Source organism: Alternaria novae-zelandiae (genome assembly GCF_023758075.1).
Source record: "Alternaria novae-zelandiae strain BMP 2774 chromosome Unknown scaffold_16, whole genome shotgun sequence".
In the NCBI taxonomy this organism is placed as follows: domain Eukaryota; kingdom Fungi; phylum Ascomycota; class Dothideomycetes; order Pleosporales; family Pleosporaceae; genus Alternaria; species Alternaria novae-zelandiae.
In genome coordinates, this window is record NW_026056976.1 from 431,044 (window position 1) to 452,411 (window position 21,368).

The window sequence follows — 21,368 nt, forward strand, 5'->3', positions numbered from 1 at the left end:
TTGAACAGGAAAGGAAATAGGAACAGGAAAATCTGACTGCTGGTGTATTCTTGCGTCCTGTTGACGCGATGCTGAGCTGAGGTTCGTCGAGTGACGCTGCTAACCACAAGCCGCCGGAGTTATGCACCCTCGCCCGATTGGACACGACTTCCCCAGAGCCCCGCTTGATCGCGCAGCTGAAATCAAGCTTGCCCACATCCAATGTCTACCACTTTTGCGCTAGATCGAAGAAGACTGAGCACTCTCCCACTGTTTCCACGCTTCCTGATCGTTCCACGGCGGCAGTACCATGGGCAGCTTCTCAGGCGACTGCAAAAGTGGAGGCACAAAGTCAGTATCTACCTCATGCATTTCATACAGTCAGAACTTACTTGATCCGGCCACTGCTCTGCGATGACCTTGATCAACTCCTGGTAGAAGATCTCGTATCCTGCTGGGTTCAAGTGAAGCCCTGAAACGTGCAGTTAGCATGGCGAGGAAACAGGAAGGTTTTGCGAAACCCTTACCATCGTACATAAGCTCCACGAGGGCGTCATTCTGCGAGACGTCTAAAGAGCCCGGGAGATCATCGCCCAGCTTCCAAATATCTGCTTTGAAGTCCGTCCTCGCCATGAAGGCTTTCCAGAGATTTACGACAGGCAGGCCAAGCTCGGCGCCAAGTTGAACGACTGCATCGGCATATGTTTTGGTCGCACCCGCCAGTCGCGTCACGCTAGCATATCCGTTCGACTGGTCTCTTGGCCACCACAGATGCTCGTTGATTGGGGGAGGAGCTACTAGGATGATACGAGGGTCGTGGGCTTTGATCTGCGGATGGGACATGATGTCCTTTAGGTTCTTGATGAACTCATCAAGAGGAATATGCTGCTTGTTTGGCGCATCTGGTAACGATGAGTCGTTGGCGCCGAAGAAGATGGTCTGTATGGTCAGTCAGGGCTGCATCTAGCATGGACAAGTCTTACCATGAACCGAATCTTAGCCTGATCCGGCGGGGGCACGATGGCGGGCAGTATCTGGAGAGCTTGGCGGGTGTTGTACCCACTGTCATGGTGTTAGCTGTCGGTGCGGTCGTAAAGGTAGGACGTCATAACCTGAAGCCGCGGTTGACTACATCAAGTCGCCTGATGTATGCTGCTGGAATCATTAGTGCCATTCCCAGTCGCCCGAGCCAATGACCGCCGCGGAAGCTTTACGAAGAGATGTTTTGCATGGGATAGTGATCGGGAGACATGATGATATTTGGACTGACCAGCTTGAAGGGCTGCAGAGAAGGCAAAGCCTCGCTCCTGGGAGAAGGAGTCCTGGGTTATGCTGTCTCCGAAGAGGAAGAACTGTTCATAGAGAGCAGGCTACAGTCATCAGCACGCAGTCCCAATGGCACTCAATGTCCAGCAGGACTCACCATCTTGAATGCTTTTAGAGAGATGTAGGCACGATCGTCGTCAGACCTTCCGGAATGTCTGCTAGTACCTTGGATATCTCGCTCGGCGAAATCCCGGTGTTCCGAAACCGGCTTTCCCGAGTTGCGTCGTCTGTATCTTCAGATCAGCGGCTCAGCAGCAGATGGATGCACGGGCGGATAAGAAACGACAGATTGGCAGCCTCTACCCCCCAATTCTCCCGACCGCGAGACGCACGTCAGTGTGTAGTGGTGGGGCTGGGGGCTGCGATTGGCGGCTACGGCATCGCGCCTTCTCCGTGTAGGGTTAGCACCTTCCGTTTGCCCTGCGTTCCGTCACCATCGCGTCCACGGGTGCACCCCAATAATCACATGGGACGCGCCTACCGCCCTTTGCGGTGGTGAGACACCTGAGGTCAGCCTCCGAGGGCTGCGCACCGCTGCCTGCTGGAGTTGCTCGAGCTGCTGCTTTTGCTGCTTTGTTCGCTGGCCGCCCTGCACACGCAAGCCGGTCTGAAACAGCTGGCGGACCCGCGGCGGAGCCTATCTCGCCCCGGACACAGGACAACAACGCATCCTGGAGGGATCCGCGGCATAGTGGGGAGCAGCCATGGTGCCCAGCCATAACATATCCATCGTGACACCGCCATCGTTTTCCGGATGACCATGATAGCGGCCTCTGCTCGGCGACATGTCTCTGGCTGCCCTCGACACTAATAGACCGCCCCTGCCCCGATTGTAGCTGCTGCCTCCCTACCCACCGCCCTCGCCATGCCCAAGTCGATGCAGTCGTACCACAGCGTCGACGACTACGACGCCGACGATGACTATGCCGCCGAACAGCGCGAGCGCGACGACACCTTCAGCAGCACCACGCCCACGTCGCCCACGCTCACCTTCAGCGCCCAGCGCCCGATGCGTGCCTCGGACACGGACCTCACGAGGTCGACGGGCAGCGTCAACGAGCGGACCGCCCTGCTAGGAGTGCCCCATCTGCGGGGGGCCAGGTCCTACAAGAGCCTGCCCGCCACCTCCCCGGGCACCCCTCGCCCGGGCATGACGCGCAACAACAGCCAGCTGCCCACCAGCTCGCGCATGCGGAGCCGCCGGGGCTCCCTCACCGGCGGCCACACCTTCAGCCAGCGCCTCGTCAATGCCCTGGGCGAGCGGGGGGCGGGCCTCGAGCAGAGCATGCACTCCGCAAAGGCCTCCTTCTTCCAGGACAACCGCGTGTGGTACGATCAGTTCACGTCGACCGACTGGGTCCACGACAACATCGCCGACGCCTACCGCGTCAAGGCCCTGCGGAGCCGAAAGGACATCAGGGGCCGCCTCGCCGCTTGGTTCGACGGTGCGCAGGGCTGGATTCTGGTAGCCCTAATCGGCGTGCTCACTGCCGTGTGCGCCTACTTCGTCAACACCACCGAGACCACGCTGTTCGATCTGAAGCAGGGCTATTGCACTACCGGCTGGAACAAGAGCCGCAAGGCGTGCTGCCAAGGTGCCTCTATATGCGACAACTGGCTCAAGTGGTCCGAGGCGGTCCGCAATGACAGGCTGGACGTCGTCCAGACCCAATATGGCTTTTTCGTCCTCTCCGTCATCTTGCTCTCCATGGCCTCGTGTCTGCTCACGCTCACCACAAAAACAGTCATCCCTTCAGCCATCTCACTATCCACACTCGACGAAAACCTCGGCGCAGAAGTCCGGAGATACTCTGATCAGGCAGAGGAAGAAGACCGCAAGCGCAGCATCAGCCCAGAGTCGAGGTTCCAGGAAGTCCAGGCACGGCCACCCATGGTCTACTACTCCGCTGCTGGCAGTGGTGTAGCCGAAGTCAAGGTCATCCTCAGTGGTTTCGTTCTCCACGGTTATCTGGGTGTACGCACACTGCTCGTCAAGACGCTGGCTCTGATCCTCAGTGTTGCATCGGGCCTCAGTCTCGGTAAGGAGGGCCCATACGTGCACATTGCGACTTGCATAGGAAACATTGCGTGTCGTATATTCTCAAAGTATAGCAACAACGACGGCAAACGCAGGGAGATTCTCAGCGCTAGTGCCGCTAGTGGTGTTGCCGTAGCTTTCGGCGCTCCGATTGGCGGAGTGCTCTTCAGTCTCGAAGAAGTGAGCTACTACTTTCCGTCCAAGACGCTCTTTAGAACCTTCTTTTGCTGCATTGTAAGTCGCTAGGCTCTCCTCTCGACCTTGCTAATCGCTTATAGGCGGCTGCGTTATCTCTTAAATTCCTGGATCCATACGGCACCAAGAAGATCGTGCTTTTCGAGGTTCGTTATCATCTAGACTGGAAGTTTTTTGAACTTGCGACCTTTGTCTTCACCGGCGCTGTGGGCGGTGTTCTCGGCGCATTGTTCATCAAAGCATCTCGCATATGGGCACGAACATTCCGTCGCATACCCGTTATCAAGAAGCATCCGCTCCTTGAGGTCTTCCTGGTTGCGCTTGTGACTGGTTTGATCAGTTTTTGGAACCGATACACCAAACTTCCCGTCACCGAACTCTTGTTCGAACTGGCAAGTCCGTGCGACACGTACACTGACACCGGCGACGGTCTCTGTCCGACTCTCGAGCATATTCCGAGCGTACTCAAAACCTTGTTCTTCGCATTTGTCATCAAAGCTCTTCTGACTGTCGTCACCTTTGGTATCAAGGTCCCAGCCGGTATCTATGTACCTTCCATGGTCGTAGGCGGTCTCGCCGGGCGCTTTATCGGCCACACTGTTCAACTTGCTGCTCTACGCTTCAACCATCTGGGCGTCTTCGGAGAGTGTTCGCCTGACGGTCCGCCAGGTTCATGCGTCGTTCCTGGAGTGTACGCGCTAGTGGCTGCTGGAGCAACAATGACCGGCGTCACTCGTCTCAGTATCACACTGGCCGTCATCTTATTCGAGCTCACGGGTAGTCTGGATCACGTACTCCCTTTCTCTCTCGGCATTCTGGTCGCCAAATGGGTGGCGGATGCCATCGAACCGCTCAGTATCTACGACCTGCTCACAGACATGAATTCGTACCCATTCCTCGATAACAAAGTTCGGCCCATCTTCACATCCGAGCTTGGTGACATCACTACTGGGAAGAGACAGGATCATATCATCGATATCTCAGAAGACGCGCTCATCCCTGCGGTCGAACTGCGTGCAAAGCAACGTGGACTGCAAATGATAGGTGAACTGGACGGCGGCCTGTCCATCATCAAAAACGGCGTTCTTGTTGGCCTCATTCCCGCACCAGATCTAGAGTTTGCGCTCGATAAGCTGGAGAACGAAGAGAACACGCTTTGCCTCATGTCACCACGAGTCGATTGGGCTGCAGGGCGTGAGCCGCAAGACGAAGAAGAGCAAGAAGCCTACGATCCAAGTGATTTCACTCCATATATTGACCCAGCACCTGTTGCATTGGATGTTCACTCACCGATGGACTTGGTATACGAATGCTTTGTAAAGCTCGGACTACGATATATATGCGTGCTCAGGGATGGCAAGTACGCTGGCCTGGTACGTATCACGTGAGAAGTTGAGATTGAGCAATACTAACTGCAAGTAGGTTCACAAGAAGACTTTCGTCAAGTACGTCAAAGAATTGGAGCATCAGGAAAAGAAAGGACGTGAGATCTAAGTCCTAGCGGCATTACATTTCCCTTCTTTGTTTCTTGCATAGCGTCATACCCTCATTATCATTCAGCGGTCTTTCCCTTCACTTTCAGTTCGTTTTCACAAGCATATACTGCATTTAGACTGGCGTTACATGGCATGTCTTCGTAGATGACGCGGTATCACATGGCAAGCGTAGAGCATACATGGAATCATTCATTCAAAATGCTCACAGAATTGGTTCACAGCCTTCATCATTGCACCCGGTGTTTCTTTTATCAACATAGCTTGAGATGCCCGACTACTTGTTCTACAATATTTCACGCACTCTACAATTTGAGGTCGATGTGGTAGTGCAGCCGTTCGCACGGTCCCTGATGTGTGCGCACGCGATCGCATCAACCTCCTATCTGGCATCGTTGCCTGAAATAATTTTCTACGCAGCTGCACATTCACTGCTTGTGGAGTCGTGACCTTGCGTCTACGCTGAATCATATCCATAGTCGAGTGAAATGTACATAAGGATCAACCTGACAATTACGACCATTACCGCTACATCTAGAAACAATCTCATCTACCCGCCTACCAGGAATCAACGCGATGCGTTTGGCCTTGTTATTTCTCCTGTTCTTAGGGGTTCTTACATTAGTACTAGCCTCCACGAATCGGTACTGTAGAACCGGATCCGAAACTGCCGCCCTCGATCCAGGCTCTATCGGCCCCCAGGAGGGTAACATGAATCACTTCAAATTTGGTATCGCGCAACCCTGGCCTCCCATCAGTATCCCTAAGAAGGGCCGGATTCGTCTCCTTCGATATTGCTTTGCGACCGCCAAGGCCAAAGCGGAACTTGACTGTCCACTCCAGAAGGGGTTCAAGATATGGGCCGACGCCATCAAGACACCAGCCAGTGCTGCGAACGGCCATTGCCTCGGGTGGATGGAGATTCATGACGGCAACGAGGATAAAAATGAGAGAATGTATCCGACCTGCTACCTCGATGACTACAACGACAAGAAAGAGCCTGGAACGTGGAACCCAAAGGTGAGCGCGGACGCTCTAGCAATACACCTTGGGGCAGAAGAAGAAGCGCCATACGCTAGCATTGGGTATGATCATCGCAAAACCACCGCTGGCCGTCATTACATAGTCATGGGCTCGAAAAGCACCGAGCCACATCGGGTAGCCCACGAAGTAAGTCTCCATGTTGCTGGTCGAACACACCTCGTCTCCAAGTCCGCTAACACGAGAGCCAGATCGGCCACGTCCTCGGCATGGCTCACGAACACTGCCGGTTCGACCGCGACGAAAACGTCCTTTTCCGCTGCGACAAACTAGTAGGCTACAAAGACGCCCTCATCGCCGCCAGCGTCGCCGGCCACCAAGACGCCGCAGAGCGCCTCTGCACTGAGCAGGGCTTTGCGAACGAATTCAACTTTGAAGCTGGTGCCCAGTACATCAAGAACGCCGCTTTCAACAGCATCTACGCTCCCATCATGGACGAAGGCCCCTTTGACCTCGGCTCCATCATGATTTATCCCTCGAATGCGTATGCTGCGGATTCGAATTGCTGGGAAAAGAACGATATCAGTGTTTGTCCGCTTGTTGCTGCGCGCTTTGGGTCTACGTGGGCGATCCAGGTTAACACGGCGCCGTCGGTGGGTGATATTAATTTTGTCAGGGCGTGGTATCCGTGGCTTGAAGAGCAGAAGGAACCTGGTGATGAGAAGCCGAAGGAACCTGGTGCTGAGAAGCCGACGACGGGCTCTGGTACTGTTGTTGTTGGTAAGCGTAGGGGAGACGAAGCAGAGCGTGAGTTTGTTAGAGTTCACCGTCTTGGGGTTAGAGATGGGAATGTTTTGGTGAAGGCATCGTAGAGGAAATTGGGAATGTTCTTGGTGGTGGTAAAGGAGACAACAGGTCGTGGCAAGACTAGACGCTGGGGACATTGTCGCATGCCTGCTGTGAGAGACGCCGTTGCAGCTAGGGGTCGGAGAAGACTGTTCCCGTCGTCTGTGATTGTTCAATATCCTGCTTTTGATGTTGTCGCATAAGCAATAGAAGGATGAAGATGCATAAGCCCCACTTTGCCCCTCAACCACCACAATGCCGCAAAAAAGAACATTCTTCCAACAGAACCCCAGTACGACACCAGCAAAAAGGAATGGCGTCTGCCTGCTGCCGTCGTTGCCTTCCGCCAGAATTGAACCTTCACGGCACGTCAGCGTCGGTTGTCTCCTTGGTGCTTCGAATGGGGGTGTTACTCACTGACGACCTCGTCATTACTAGTGACGCGCTCTACCACTGAGCTAGGAAGGCTTGCTAGTTGGATGGCAAACGCTTCAAATAAACGTCTTATGATCTAATTTGTGGATGGCATCTATGACCTACATCTATACACCGGTCCTTGCATTCGCCGTGATCGGCCGCCAAAATGCGGTGTCGTGTCTAGCGGGGCAAAACCATCAGGGTCTAATTACAGAGCGGCACAAGCGAGTATACATGTAATCTCCGCAGCTCAATTTGTGCTAGCTGCAATCAACGCTTATTTCCTCCCTCCAACACTACCCTTCCACCTCCCTCTGCCCAACTTGTCGGTTCCCGTCTTCTCCGCATCCGCGCCATTGAAGACAACACTTCTCTCATCGCCCCTCGGCAGGACAACCTCCAGGTCCTTCCAATGCGGGACGAAGCCATCTTGCAATTTCTCCTCATATTGCACCAGTACCTGCGTGGCCGTTGACTCGAAAGAGACTATGAACCTGGAGATCCTGGCTGGCGGCGGCGAAACACCGTCGTCTTCGTACCAAGTAGACGTGTAGACTTTACCGTTGGAAGAAGCCTTTGGAGGGAAGATCTCCACCCCACGGTAATCGTCCAGGGGCAGGTTCGCCGGGTTGTTTGTTTCGCCTACAGAGAGGACTTGTTCCGCCCGTCCAACAGGTATCGCGCTTCCAACTTTCGCCAAGACAGGAATGCTAGACTGCCAGTGCGATGCAACATCAACCCATTGGCCCGCGCTGTAATACGTTTGTGGGTTGTTGTTCAAGTCTAGAAACGCGGCATCAGGGTCTGAAGCGTCCTTGGGAAGGTACATGCTAGCAGTCTCGGCACCAGGAGTGAAGACACCACCGACCAGTAGTGCATCACCAAGCCAGTACTGTGTTTCGCCATCGGTAAGTATCTTGTTGGTCCAAATCTCCGGATCACTCTCATATCCCCATCCAGTCCAACGCTGCGGTGGCGTGGCAGTCATGTGCGAATGCAGCGCTAGCGAGTAGAGATAGGGGATGAGTTCGTAGCGGCGCTTGATCGTGTCGCGGATTATGCCAGTCACCTCGGGATACATCCAAGGCTCGATAACATCGCCGACGCGGTTGTCCTTGCCCGTTTTGAAGCAATTGATGGCGAAGCGCGGACTGTAGATGCCTTGCTGGCACCAGCGGACGAGAAGCTCGGGACTGGGCTGTGGGCCTTCGAAACCGCCTATGTCGTGGCCGTAGCATTGCATTAGACACACGCCCGCGGTGAGGGACAGAGCGTTGGCGCCTTTCATGCCTGGCCATGAGGTGACATTGTCTCCGCTCCAGGCACTTGCACAGTATCGAAGCGTTCCTGCTGTGGCGCTTCGGGTCAAGATGAAAGGGCGTTGCGCAGGTTCCATCTCCAAGGCTGCATCGTGCGAAGATTTTCCCATCAGTTCGGTGTTGAGTGCGCGGCCCCAAAATCCGATGCTGTTGCCATAGTCGTCGCGCTTGGGCTCTTGAGTAACTGCTGGCTCATCCAGTGCGCACTGCCAGCCATCGTGTGGGACAGTGTATTCGTTGTTGTCGTTCCAAATGCAGTCAATACCGACACGCTTCAGCTCGCGGATGCCGTCGTACCACCACTGGTACCCGGCCTTGGAAGTGAAGTCGATATGGCCACCGACTCCACTCTCACCTCCACCCGCGCTCCACAGTCTCGCTTCAGCCGATGCGAGTGTCAAAGAGTCCGTAAAGAATGCGCCAGCGTCTTTGAGCTTTTGATACTCGGGATGACTGCCCAATACATACGGCTTCACGTTTGCAATGAGCCGAATGCCTTCCTTGTGATAAGCATCGATCCAGCCTTTCGGATCAGGAAACCGATGCTTATTCCACGTAAACACGTTGCGCGTCTTCGGTTCTGTCTCTGCGACCGTATAGCCAGATGACATTTGCATGCCGGAGCAGGGAATGTCGTGTTCTTTAAGCTTGGCAGCAAACTCCATCATGCTCTGACTAGCAGGTGGGTCGTCCGTCATGGAGTACTTCATACCACCAGCCAGGTAACCGAATGCCCACCGCGGCACCAGAAGTGGATAGCCAACGAGGTCAGCGTAGATGCGCACAATATCCGGTAGAGTCTTTCCCACCAGGAGGTACTCCTCGAGGCCGCCGTAGTCTTGACGATATACTTTGAAGCGTCCCCACATCCCATCCATCTCAGAGCCGACCTGGTAAAAGAGGTCAGCATGCGTCTCAGATGCAGGTGTACAGCGGTATCTCTTACAGAGTAGAAGCCGCGGGCGTGTGACGTTGAGAAGATACCAACACAGCCATCTGGCGTGCAATTGATCAGGAGAGGAATGTGCTTATAGAGCGGGTCTGTACGATAAACATCGTAGCCGAAAGAGTCGGTGGCGGAGAGAACGAAGTGACGATTTGATAAATCCATGGGTGCTGGCTTCTCGCCAAGTCCAAGGTGAAGAGTCCCATTATTGTAGCGTGTGTAGTGCGAAACCCCAGGCCCGTCAGCAACATAGGAGCGATTGGGCAGATCGGTATGAATGGGTGTCTTTTGGCCAGGAAGCGTAAGTGATACTATGGGTACACCCCCTTCCCAATCCACATTGGCAGTGACTCCATCGACGGCGAATGCTTTTGAGGTGGTGCTTGATGATACCCGTGCCGCAGTCGTGTCGTCCAGGGTCTTGCTCGGTACTGGTGTGGCTCGGTGCGGCGGCAACAAGTGCTTGGGCGACGTGAAAGTCGTTCGGAAAAGTCCAGGTCGTAAAGCGTCAAACGTGAAAACAAAGCCCGAGTTTGATTGCAACTCAACGCTCGTATCAAACGATGCCGTTGCGGGAACAGCTTGGTAGCCGCTGGAGACGTGCTCAAGCATCGGCATGATGAATATAGAACGGGTTTAACAGTTGGCAATGCCTGTCTTCTTGCCAAGTATCATGAGCATCATGAATCATACTGTACTTATAGCAAGGCAGGCCATTGAACTTCGCCCGAAAGTACCATCGGAGAAAACCGAAGGATCCTACCCTCGTCACGAGGCTAAAGGCATCCATCCTTGGCTGCCGGTTTCTTCGGCCGTAGCTACGAGACCTAGCCCGAAGAGAGACAAGATCAGCGTCTGGGGTCCCCGTGGGGATGCGTATAAGTGCAGTCGGGCCATATTGACCTACTACTGCAGCATTATCTCAGACTCTTCCTGGGTTGATTGTAGTCTTCTTGTTGAAATGTCGAAACCGGAGGTGACCGACGACGTCGCCGCGTCCAAGCCCAATGTCGAAACCACGGAGTCGCTTTACAAGCCAGCCAATGCGACGGACGGCAAAGGCAAAGACAAAGCCGCCGCACTTCTCGCCTCGAACGAACGCATCGTCGTAACATCCGCCGAGAACAAACGCGTCTTGAAGAAGATCGATCTTGTCATCTTGCCTATCCTACTCAGCGTCTACTTCCTCCAATCACTCGACAAGACCACATTATCCTACGCTTCCGTCTTTGGCCTCATCGAAGATGCAAACCTCGATCCCAACAGTCAACAATACTCATGGCTTGGGAGTATCGTATACATTGCGCAGCTAGTGGCACAGCCGCTGGTGGCCGTGTTGCTGGTCAAGCTCAGGATGGGGAAGTTCATGGGTGTAATGGTGTTCACCTGGGGCTGCATATTATGCGGAATGGCGGGTGCCAGCAGCTTCGCCGGGCTGATGGCCACGCGATTCTTGTTGGGCGCTTTCGAAGCTGCCGTTGGTAAGCCAACTCTTCAAGCCATCGCGAAGACTATCGCTAACGCATCTAGCTCCTGCTTTCATCGCCGTTGTTCAAATGTGGTATAAGCGTGGCGAGCAAACGAACCGAAACGCAGCTTGGTACGCCATGCTGGGCATGGTCAACATCCTCGGCAGTCTGCTCTGCTACGGGTTGGGCCACATCCAGTCCAATCTTCTGTACTCATACCAGATCATCTTTCTCTTTTGTGGTCTCCTCACAGTCGTCGTTTCGGTCTTTGTATGGTTGTTCATGCCCGATTCACCCATGGAGGCAAGTGGTTTCCCTGTACTAGTTGATGTGAGAGATATACTGACTTCGTGCCCCAATCTTTAGGCCAAGTTCTTCAACGATCACGAAAAGCTCGTCGCTGTCGAGCGTCTGCGTATGAACCAGATGGGCGTTGCATCTCGTGTCTGGAAGTGGGACCACGTACTGGAGGCATTCATGGATCCCAAGACATGGCTTTGGTTTTCCATGTTGACAGCGATCAGCATCCCGAGTGGTGGTATCAGTGCTTTCGGGCCTCTGATCATCCAGAGTAAGTCCAACGTTCCTGCAAGCTGCAAGTCTGAACTCCACTGATTGCTCGAATTTCAGGTTTTGGGTTTGGACCCTTCGCTACGATCCTCTTCAACATGCCTTTCGGCGTCATCCAGATTATAGCTACCTGCGGTGGAGCTTGGCTAGCCACGTGGCTGAAACGGAAGTCGCCCGTGCTGATACTCTTATGTATACCACCAATCGCCGGCATCGTCATCCTCATGGTCGTTGGCCGCGGCGACTCGAATCGCGGTGTACTTCTTCTCGGATACTACGTAAGTAGTGGCAACGCAAAACATGTAACCTGCTAACCCTGTGCTTCCAGCTGACGTCTTTCTATCCCGGCATTTCACCTTTAATCTATAGCTGGTCAGGCCAAAACACAGGAGGCGACACAAAGCGCAAAGTAACGACAAGCATCCTCTTCGTCGGCGCCAGCGCCGGCAACATCATCGGCCCACAACTCTTCAAACCGTCAGAGAAACCACACTACTACCGAGGCCTCCGAGCCAACCTCGCTCTCTTCATCGCGATCGTCGTCCTGATCCTGCTTGCAATGTTCTGGATCAAGCTTCTGAACCGGAAGCATGCGGCAACAAGAGAGAGCATGGGGAAGTCGGCCATTGTCGTTGATACCAGCATGGGTTCTGCGCGCGAGGGTGATGCAGAGGAAGCTGAGAACGCACAAGCCAGCGGTGTGGGCGACAAGGCGTTCGATGATGTGACTGACATCAAGAACGAGGACTTCATCTATGTATATTGATCAACGGGTTGACGCTTGAAACATGACTTCCGATAGTTGTAGCTTAGTTACAATATACACTGAACTTACATACAACATTTGCTCCATTGACATGTGCATGTGAACACTGTTGATACTCCCAGGACATGCTTGACCGTCGGATCCACGCAACATGCACGGCTCTTGTATAGCCGCCTGCCTTCCAAGCATGCCTTTGGTTTAGAACAAGCTGTCGATATTGACAAAGAGGTCTTGCCATCCGAGCGGCATATGTTTTAGATTGAGCCCAGGAAAGTCTGCAGAGGTGGACATACGAAGTCAGTATAGATTTCACAAGCGTGTCTGCAGTCCAAACTTACCCCACTCGAAGACGAACTCGCTGGGAACGTAGCCCTGGAACTCGTCTTCAGCTACACTGCTTCTCGCTCCCGCCATCGAAGAGTCCTGGTCGGGTATCTGTTCCGCAGCATACTCTCGGAGAGCAGCTTCACACTTCTCGATGCTGGTTTGCAAGATCTGGAAATATGCGATGTGGCCCACGGTAACAATTTTTAGCTCTTCCAGTACGCGATGCGCGTCGCTGAGCAGCGCCATGACCGAAGGTACCGGGTCGCGGAGGAGAATGGCTAACTTGAGGACCAGCAAGACTGAGACGGCGCACTTAGCCCAGACATAGTCGAGTGTCCAGCGAAAAGTACTGAGATACGTTGAGCCAGACGTCGAGGCATGAGACACCGGCGATGAAGTTGGTGTTGACGATGACTGAAGCATGTAGTGAAGGTGTCGATTCGCTGCCTCCTTGGCTTTGCGTATGAAGTCGCGCTGAAATTCGGTCATGATCGCAATGTTCTCGATCCCGGAAGAGCCTACCGCCTTTAGGTACATGGTCATCGTCGCCCAAGCTTGCTGAATACACAAGTTCTGCAACGCAAGAGTCCGTTGATGTGGCGCTGGTTCGGTCAGAGCAATGTTGGTCCATTCATCGAGCCACAGTGACAGCTCAACACAAGCCTCATCTACCGTATTCCGGAGTTGATCTTCGCTGTGTTGACCCATATAGTCATTACTCCGGCCCATGATCTTTGTATAAGCTTCCGTGCGGATGATGTTGAGCTCCACTTGCGAGAGGAGGCGGATGTCGGTAGATGTACGTTCTGGGTGAGCTAACAGACATCTGATCTTTCGAGAGGACATTTGAAGAGAAAGGCCAGGCAGTTTACCGCCATCTAGAGAGAAACTTGGATGTTTTTAGCAGCGCTCTCCAATCAGGTTAACATGATACTCACAAGAGTTCAAGATTGCAGATCCCAAGCCAAACTCTAGATAGACGGTAAAGCTCTTGCTCGTGGGCGGTCACGATTCCGGAACGTGCGTGACTTTTGGCGATGAGCTGATCGACAACATGAGGTAGCCCAAGCTGAATGGCAAAGCGAAGGGCCATGGCCACCAGAACGAACGCGTTCTCCGAGTACGCAGCCACCAGTGCGATGGCCTGTATATCCTCTACTGTAGGGGTGTTTGTGTTGATGAATAGGTCGGTAAGTTGATCACGGACTCGAGTCTGGAGACGGCCTAGAAATGGGTATATAACGTCAGCATTCGTCTCATATTGAGTCCATGCAGGAATGTTACTGACGATAGATCCTGGTGTTGAAACCTTCGGCGGCGCGACATCCAATACTGACTATGGCGTCAAAAAGAATTGGGCTACGTGAAGCCACTGATGCGATGTTGTCATGTCTCTCGCAAAAGATGGGCACAAGGTATTGCTATGGCTTTTAGTATAGTTCACCAGGTAAATCGGGGCTTTCATACACTGCCCGAGAAGAAACTTTATAAAATCAGTGATCTGGGCTCGAGGATTGCAGTGAGTTTGTCTACCTTTGATACCAGTGGACAGCTTGTTCCCATGTGATGAGACCTGCGTCAACGGCCGTTGCGTTGCACTTGGGCATAGACCGGAGTGCGATTTCTGGCACTGTCCCAGTCGCATCTTCCATGGGTAACTGCATTCATGATCATGGTCAGCTAGCTTTCCGCTGGTTCGCGCAGGACGCCGCCTCAAATAAGGAGGAAACAGAACACCCTGGAGCCTACATTGGCGCCAGATGTTCTGATTTGCCTCCTTTATCCCAGTGTAGTCTTCAGGCCTACGTACACTCTTGTCTTGATGCCGCTGGATACGCATGTGTTCACGAAGAGCAGCCATCTCATTCTCGAGCCTTTCGATCCGCAACACATTTTCGTCCTTTACGGCGTCAAAGTATTGGCAAGTTGCGCCATTCCGGTCACATCGTTGGCAAGGGCGGTTCCCGTCGCATCGTACTTTGGACGTTCGGCAACTGACGCATGCATTGATGGCACGGCGTTTGCGTGGTCGCGGCGAATCCATTGTTATCGGGAATTTCGCACGTACTGGATGGCCCGGTTTTTTGAAGTCGGGGGTGGGCCTGATGGAGATGCGGGGAAGCTACACATGAGTCGTGGCTCTGCGGCGGAATCTACAATCGGCAACGGAGGACGCGACATTCGTCCCGCGGCAGACTTGGGGGCTTGCAATTGTCCAGCCAGAACACCCTGTATCGTTAGTGACCGTGAGTCGCACGTAAAAGTAAGGATGAAGATGATGCGTATCATTCGTCAACACGACCTAATGCCGTCTCATAGGAAAGTGACGCTAAATCCTGTTCGGACTGATGACCAGTCTGCTGCAACGAACAATACTCAGTTTGGCGCGACATATTCGTTAATTGTAGGCGCAGTGTTGAGATCAAGATCAATGCCGAATTGCCCTGTAGCCTGCCCATAACTAGCCTTGACAGCCTCTGTTGCGTATATTCGCATCTCTTTTTCATATGCTTCTGTGACACCCGTCCATCTATCGCCATCGCCTCTCTCCCAGGCTTCGGCTATCAATCGACCGAGCAGAGCCGAGTCGCGCACAGCTGTGTTTGCGCCGTTACCTCCTGCTGGCGTCATAGCATGCACTGCATCACCGACCAGAGTGACACGAGGGTCATTGGGCCACTTCGGTACACCTTCTGGTGACGAACATGTTATCTTCCAGAAAGCTGCTTCCGACTCGGCCATGTTATCGAAGAGTGGCTTGACACGATCGTGCCAGTGCGATGTGAGCGCCTTTGCTATCTGTGCAGCAGGTGGCCCAGTAATCGTGTAATTGTCGTTCGGCGCTTTGATGACGCCTGGAGAGCCGATCATGGTCCAGCCGAAGTTGACGTCGGGCTTGTCCATGTCGCCTGCGCGCACGTTTGTGATGACGAAGACCTTGCCGCCGTTCGGCTGTGATGTATCGTCGACAAGACGGAAGACACCTTCGCCCAAGGCCTTGAAGGCTGCCGTCGGGGCTTGTCCATGTATTCCTCTGGAGCCGAGATCATAGACTTTGATCGCCCCATTGGACAGTTGACCAGCGACTGCACTCTTGACACCCTCACCCCCGATCAGCATAGAGCCCTCCTCGGACTTGGTACCGTCGGCGAAAACTAGTCGCACACCATTGTCCGTCCTCTCGTAGGCTGCGACCTGATGTTTCCAAACCACACGGTCCTCGATGCCGTCCATGAACAGCTTGCGCATATCACCGCGCGACACTCCAACGACCTTGCCGTCTCTGCTGGTCAAAGGCTCGCTCTTGACGCTCGGAGCATCTCCACCTATTGTCTCGCCTGTCAGCGGGTTCACTGCCGCGAATCCAGCCCCGCCAGTTTTGCCGCAGGCGTCGTAGAAGGTCTTGAATCCTGCCGGACCGAGCACTTGCTCAATGGCGTCCAGACCCTGCGCTGAGAGTCTCAGCCTATAACCCTGCGCTCTGAAGACGATGGACGCGTCGCGTTCGAAGACGAGGAACGGGATCTTGGAACGGTGCAGCGAGCGGGCGAGGAGGAGCGAGGCGAGGCCGGCGCCGGAAATGAGGATTGGCTTCGGAGCGCTCATGGTGGACGGTGAATTGATATGGGGGATAGACGGCGTCTGGAAGGGCGTGGCATGGCTGGTGTTATAGCAGTCGCGCTTGGGGGTGAGGCAGGCGCGATGCAGTGCGTCAAGTGCATCGTTGGGCAAGTGGGGGCCGCGTCGGATCTCCTGGGCCTCCGAAGCAGCGTGATTGCTAAGCTGCCACACTCAAATGCCAGTAAGCGACTGTGGCCTCTTTCCGCACAGCGACATTTATAATACCAGACTCTACCATGCCGCTAAGCCATGCTGATGTTTTAGTCTTACGTAGCACTCGGGGATGCAGCTGTGTTGGAGACCACGTGAAGACGCGTCAAAGCCTTGGGCCGAATCGTGGCACCCTCACTATCTTTGGCTCGTCAATCAATGTTGAAATCCGTTGATTTGGTAGCATACTCTATGGATCCATGCGGTTCTCCCTCGTCATCACATAACGGCGCGAATGTGCTGTGTCGCACAGTGACTACTACCGTTTTGGTGCTATGATGCCATGTAATCCATAATGTACTCGATCTTCGGCTTCATGAGCAGCAAGTAATGCTCTTCCGGCATAAGTGCCATAGGTTCCCGAGCCACAAATACAGCCCAACCAGACTCTTTGTCAAAGCTCCACTCCCAACGTGTAGACTCGAAATTGGGGGCGTTCCGGGCATCGTATCTCTGGAAATGGTCTTCTTTCAGCAACTCGCCGAGTAATCTGATGTACCCATAGGGCTCTTTTGCAACACGATGGTTCGGGAAGAGGAGCTTGACTTGTTTGACGTTGCGCAGACGTCTGAGCAGACCCACGAGGGCTGTCCGGTTGGCAGAGTCGTCGAGTGGCATTACAAACTGTAGCTCATCGAGATGCATACATTGCCTGTTCAACGGGTACTCGTACCATTTCCCGATGGTCTCATGGTCGCAGTGAATCCTCAACTTCTTTACATCTTGTAGAAGCTCTTCGACTTGCTGACCGGCAACTCGTGTGGAGTTCCTGGCGAGCACAAAGAGGGTACTGTGGATGGCAAGGCGACGAAACTCAGCGTTGAACTGGCGGCAAACCAGCCGTATCGCAAGGTTGATACTAGCTTTGTACCTCTCATCTATCGTAGAACAAGTTTGTCCCTCATTGGACTCGTGGAGTTTCGTGAGTCCCGCATCAGATTGTTCCAGCGCGTATGCGACAATCTCTAGGCGGAGCTCGATAGGTAAAGAGAGGAAGGTCGCTTTTGAGGCGGTGTGAGACATGACGTGGTGCCACAGGAGGTTAGGACAACGAGTACGGCCGCTGCGTAAACTTTGTTCTCACAGACACTGGCCCTCTGCAAGCTCGAAGCAACAACCCGGCTGACGCGAAAGAAGCGCGCCTGATGCCAGCGCGGGCCCGTGCGTAGACATCTGATAAGATTTCACGACCCCGCCAATCTCCGACTCCGAGCTTGCGTCGCCCCATCTTGTACCTCATCGCGTCCACTCATGCGCACTTCATCCATCTCCATCATTCTGTACACGCTTACAGGTGCATCACATGCTTTGTACGCGGGAAAGTACTGCCCTTTGGCATGTGAGACCGGCGTCAACTATGTAACCTTCAACGACACCGACCCTTCGCTTTCGAGCAAGATCCGAGGATGCCAAAGTGAATTACGCCTCACATCACTGTATCTGTGCTTCGACGAGTTCTGCATACAGGATGGCCAGACAGAAAAATGGATCGAGAACCAGAAACCCTGGTGTGAAGCACACGCAAACATTACATTACCTTCCTTTCGCGATGTTTTGGACCAATGGACCCCTGACGACAAGGCCAGAGTGACGCGACTGGCGGCTGAAAAGGCATTGAAGTTTCCGACCATTGATGAAGTTGTGATACCAAGTGATGAGCTTGTAAGGCGAGCTTTCACCACCATGGTACGTTCCTGCCTGTACGTACGGCCGATGAGACTATGGAGTGCTAAATGTGGCGTACAGGAAGCGGCATTCTGGGAATACGAGATCCATCTCGTGTATGGGTAAGTCGAGCCTGTATCCCGTTAGGCGCAACTTCGCTAATATAATACCCACAGCTGGTACATGTACTACTTCTGGCTCGTAGTAGTGGCCGTTGGTGTAACGACGCGTATACTGTCACTTCTACGCAGTGAACAACGCCACACGTCATACAAAACAGTCCCAGAAGTCGAATCCGGCAGGACGTCTGGACCTCGACGTCCTATGGTTTCCCTTCGGACCTGGCTCAGGCGATACGTTACCACACCTGCCGCTTTTGGTGATCGTTGTTCTCGACCGTACGGCTGGTGTACCATCCCACCACGGATCCAGTCGCTTACCATCTTTCTTTTTGTCGCGCTCAACGTTGTTCTCTGCAGCTGCTCCTACCGTCTCACCGAAGGCAACCTTTATTGGCCGAAGAAGTCAGTGCAATTCCTCCGTTTTGTATCGGATCGTACGGGAATCATATCGCTCGCGAACTTCCCACTCGTCTGGCTCTTTGGTATGCGCAATGATCTTTTGATCTGGGTGACTGGATGGGGTTTCGGTACCTACAACGCTTTCCATCGGTGGGCGGCAAGGGTTGCCACAGTACAAGCCGTAGTGCACAGTGTGGGATACACGCTGATGATACTGGAGCGCGGAGGATGGCCATCTTTCCTAAACTACTGGACGAAGCACTACTTTTGGAACGGCGAACTGTCAACCATCGCCATGTGCGGTCTTTTGGCGTTCTCGTTCTACGGTATCCGTCGTGCGCACTACGAGTTCTTCCTCGTCACGCACATAGCGCTCTCAATCGCAACCCTCTGGACTATGTACTACCATGTTGAGATTTTCACTAATGGCGAGTGGAACATATTCATCTGGCCATGCGTTGGTGTCTGGGTCTTTGACCGGATCATGCGCCTCTCACGAATCTTAGCTTTCAATCGCAGCCCGCTGAGTACCAAAGCTAGGGTTACTTATGACCCTAGCAGTAACCTCGTGCGTATGGAAGTCGATAGTAGTAAGAGCTTAGTAGCCCCAAGGCCTGGCTCTTACTACTACATCCACGTGTTGGATGATCTGTTCTATGCACATCAGAGCCATCCGTTCACGTTGGCATACAGTTCAAAAGATACGGATAATCCTCCATCTACGCCACTATCGCCGCTTTCAGCGAGGCCGGAACACTCGCGTACTTCATCAGCTTCAACCACAGAGTCGGATGCACTCCTTTCGTCTAAAGCCTCAGATGCCTCATCGAACATGGTGTTCCTTGTCCGACCGTACGACGGCTTCACATCCCGATTGAAGTCACATTGTCTCTTGCATCCCAAAAGACTCCGCATCCTTGTGGAAGGGCCTTATGGACACACTGTTCCTCTCCGCAGTTCACAAAACATTTTGTTTGTAGTCGGTGGAACGGGTATCGCAGTCCCGCTATCACACCTAGCCCACGTTCTGGCCAGTACATCACGTGTACGCAGTGTGAAGATTGTATGGGCAGTACGCGAGTACGCGTTCCTCACTTCTGTTCTCCGCGACTTTAGAGGCTTGTTGGGTGATGAGAGAGTCGAGATGGAAGTGCACGTCACTCGGGATGATGAGGCGAAAGACGATGTGTTGGGCGAAGACCTGAAGAGCGTAAGAATCATGGCACACAGACCTGACGTACATGAAACAGTTCAAGAGGCTGCTAGAGATGCGGGCCAGCAACGTCTGGCGATTGTGGCTTGTGGGCCAGCTTTGATGGCGGATCAGGCTAGGAAAGCGAGTGTCCAGATGTTGGATAAAGGTTATAGAGGGGTGGAGTACTTTGAAGAAAGCTTCAAGTGGTAGGGCGCATGATATCAGGATAATTCGATGGATTCAGTTCGTGCCCAACATTATCCCAGTTTACAGATCTGCTTTCTCCTCTGTTCTTTTGAGTTGAATGTACCACTCCGCGACCTCTCTCACGCTATCCTCTAACCCCCTAATCTTGTCACCATTCATCAGCATCTTCTCCGTCATGCTTGATTCGACGCGGAATGGCATGTTGATAGGCACCTTCTGGCGTCCCACTCTGAACGCCCCAGTCTTCACCTCCCTCGCAAAGTCTCGCTCGATCATGTCCGCCACAGAGTTCCAGAGTTTGTCCCCATCTGTCCCCTCCTCCACCGTCCCAGCGGCAACATACCACTTGGGCAGGTTCTCGCCTCTAACCCTCCCATCCAGCGCCTCGATATGAATGCGAGCGCAGTCTTGCACATGCACGAAACCAAACGCATACCGCGGGGCTATATCATCGAACAGCAATGCCTTGCTCTGTCGATCCATATGCGCACGTGCTTGCTCCGACGTTTTGCAAAACTCCGAAGGGCCAATAACGGTACCGGGTATGATTTGCGCGATAGAGAAGGGGAGCTCGTGGGAAGCTTGGAGATCAGCGAGGTAGGTCATACATTGGGCTTTTGCGGAGCAGTAGGCGTTGTGAGGGGATTTGAGAGGGGGTCGGTATGCGAGGGATGTTTGCGAGACCTGAACTGCCTCTGTATCGGTCAGTACGATGCATGAACTGAGGCGCGAGGGCAGAAGCAAAGAGACGTACCGTTCAAGACGCGTTCCATACGCGTACCCAGTGTATCGCCGTCTTCAGAGTCAACAAGCCCCGCTCCAGCCTGCGTGAATACCATCCTCTTCACTGTGCCAGACTTGCGCCCTGCTTCTATCAAGCCCGTCGTCGACCTGATATATGGATGGTAGATGTCGTTGTCAGGATCCAGATGGAGCATCGGCCATGCTCCTGCTATGTGCACAACATAGTCGACACCCGCAACAGCTTCATCGTATGCTCCCTCGACCGCATTGTCTGGCACGGCGACGTATTCGATTAGGTCGAGGTAGGGCTGCACGGAGGGCCCGGTTTTGATCGTTTCGACGGCGGAGGCGCGGCGCACAATGCACCGCACTCGATAGCCAGTCTGCAGCGCGTAGACCACACAGGCATAGCCTATTGTTCCGTTTGCGCCTGTTATCTAGGTACCCAGTCAGTTTCGTTGCGCTGGGGATGATGGAGATTGACTTACAGCGACAAGGCCTCGAGCTCCGCGATCGGCCGTCATGCTTCAGTG

At 53.7% G+C, this 21,368-nt stretch overlaps 9 protein-coding genes and 1 non-coding gene across 10 annotated transcripts; 3 read left to right on the forward strand and 7 right to left on the reverse strand.

Moving 5' to 3' along the window:
• Positions 1–219: 219 nt before the first annotated feature.
• On the reverse strand, positions 220–1,405 carry J4E88_007658 (uncharacterized protein; the record flags this gene model as incomplete). The annotated part of the gene is made up of 7 exons (XM_049401275.1): positions 220–309; positions 372–451; positions 507–918; positions 963–1,041; positions 1,092–1,134; positions 1,250–1,349; positions 1,403–1,405. The coding sequence occupies 7 exons, from the start codon at positions 1,403–1,405 to the stop codon at positions 220–222; spliced, it is 807 nt and encodes a 268-aa protein (XP_049252959.1).
• Positions 1,406–2,170: 765 nt separating this feature from the next.
• On the forward strand, positions 2,171–6,884 carry J4E88_007659 (uncharacterized protein; the record flags this gene model as incomplete). The annotated part of the gene is made up of 5 exons (XM_049401276.1): positions 2,171–3,577; positions 3,622–4,911; positions 4,961–4,983; positions 5,685–6,051; positions 6,264–6,884. 5 exons carry the CDS (start codon positions 2,171–2,173, stop codon positions 6,882–6,884), a joined length of 3,708 nt encoding a protein of 1,235 aa, XP_049252960.1.
• A 311-nt stretch (positions 6,885–7,195) lies between these two features.
• J4E88_007660 lies at positions 7,196–7,326 on the reverse strand. The gene has a single exon. It is a non-coding gene; the product is annotated as a tRNA-Thr (tRNA).
• A 226-nt stretch (positions 7,327–7,552) lies between these two features.
• On the reverse strand, positions 7,553–10,158 carry J4E88_007661 (uncharacterized protein; the record flags this gene model as incomplete). The annotated part of the gene is made up of 2 exons (XM_049401277.1): positions 7,553–9,484; positions 9,541–10,158. The coding sequence occupies 2 exons, from the start codon at positions 10,156–10,158 to the stop codon at positions 7,553–7,555; spliced, it is 2,550 nt and encodes an 849-aa protein (XP_049252961.1).
• A 343-nt stretch (positions 10,159–10,501) lies between these two features.
• Positions 10,502–12,345, forward strand: J4E88_007662 (uncharacterized protein; the record flags this gene model as incomplete). The annotated part of the gene is made up of 5 exons (XM_049401278.1): positions 10,502–11,021; positions 11,071–11,312; positions 11,376–11,580; positions 11,640–11,857; positions 11,908–12,345. 5 exons carry the CDS (start codon positions 10,502–10,504, stop codon positions 12,343–12,345), a joined length of 1,623 nt encoding a protein of 540 aa, XP_049252962.1.
• A 198-nt stretch (positions 12,346–12,543) lies between these two features.
• On the reverse strand, positions 12,544–13,550 carry J4E88_007663 (uncharacterized protein; the record flags this gene model as incomplete). Its single annotated transcript, XM_049401279.1, has 3 exons — positions 12,544–12,620; positions 12,684–13,503; positions 13,545–13,550. 3 exons carry the CDS (start codon positions 13,548–13,550, stop codon positions 12,544–12,546), a joined length of 903 nt encoding a protein of 300 aa, XP_049252963.1.
• Positions 13,551–15,048: 1,498 nt separating this feature from the next.
• J4E88_007664 (uncharacterized protein) lies at positions 15,049–16,278 on the reverse strand (the record flags this gene model as incomplete). Its single annotated transcript, XM_049401280.1, has 1 exon — positions 15,049–16,278. The coding sequence occupies one exon, from the start codon at positions 16,276–16,278 to the stop codon at positions 15,049–15,051; it is 1,230 nt and encodes a 409-aa protein (XP_049252964.1).
• Positions 16,279–16,776: 498 nt separating this feature from the next.
• Positions 16,777–17,526, reverse strand: J4E88_007665 (uncharacterized protein; the record flags this gene model as incomplete). Its single annotated transcript, XM_049401281.1, has 1 exon — positions 16,777–17,526. One exon carries the CDS (start codon positions 17,524–17,526, stop codon positions 16,777–16,779), a length of 750 nt encoding a protein of 249 aa, XP_049252965.1.
• A 660-nt stretch (positions 17,527–18,186) lies between these two features.
• On the forward strand, positions 18,187–20,094 carry J4E88_007666 (uncharacterized protein; the record flags this gene model as incomplete). Its single annotated transcript, XM_049401282.1, has 3 exons — positions 18,187–18,189; positions 18,250–18,290; positions 18,345–20,094. The coding sequence occupies 3 exons, from the start codon at positions 18,187–18,189 to the stop codon at positions 20,092–20,094; spliced, it is 1,794 nt and encodes a 597-aa protein (XP_049252966.1).
• Positions 20,095–20,151: 57 nt separating this feature from the next.
• J4E88_007667 (uncharacterized protein) lies at positions 20,152–21,359 on the reverse strand (the record flags this gene model as incomplete). The annotated part of the gene is made up of 3 exons (XM_049401283.1): positions 20,152–20,786; positions 20,846–21,272; positions 21,324–21,359. 3 exons carry the CDS (start codon positions 21,357–21,359, stop codon positions 20,152–20,154), a joined length of 1,098 nt encoding a protein of 365 aa, XP_049252967.1.
• Positions 21,360–21,368: the final 9 nt, after the last annotated feature.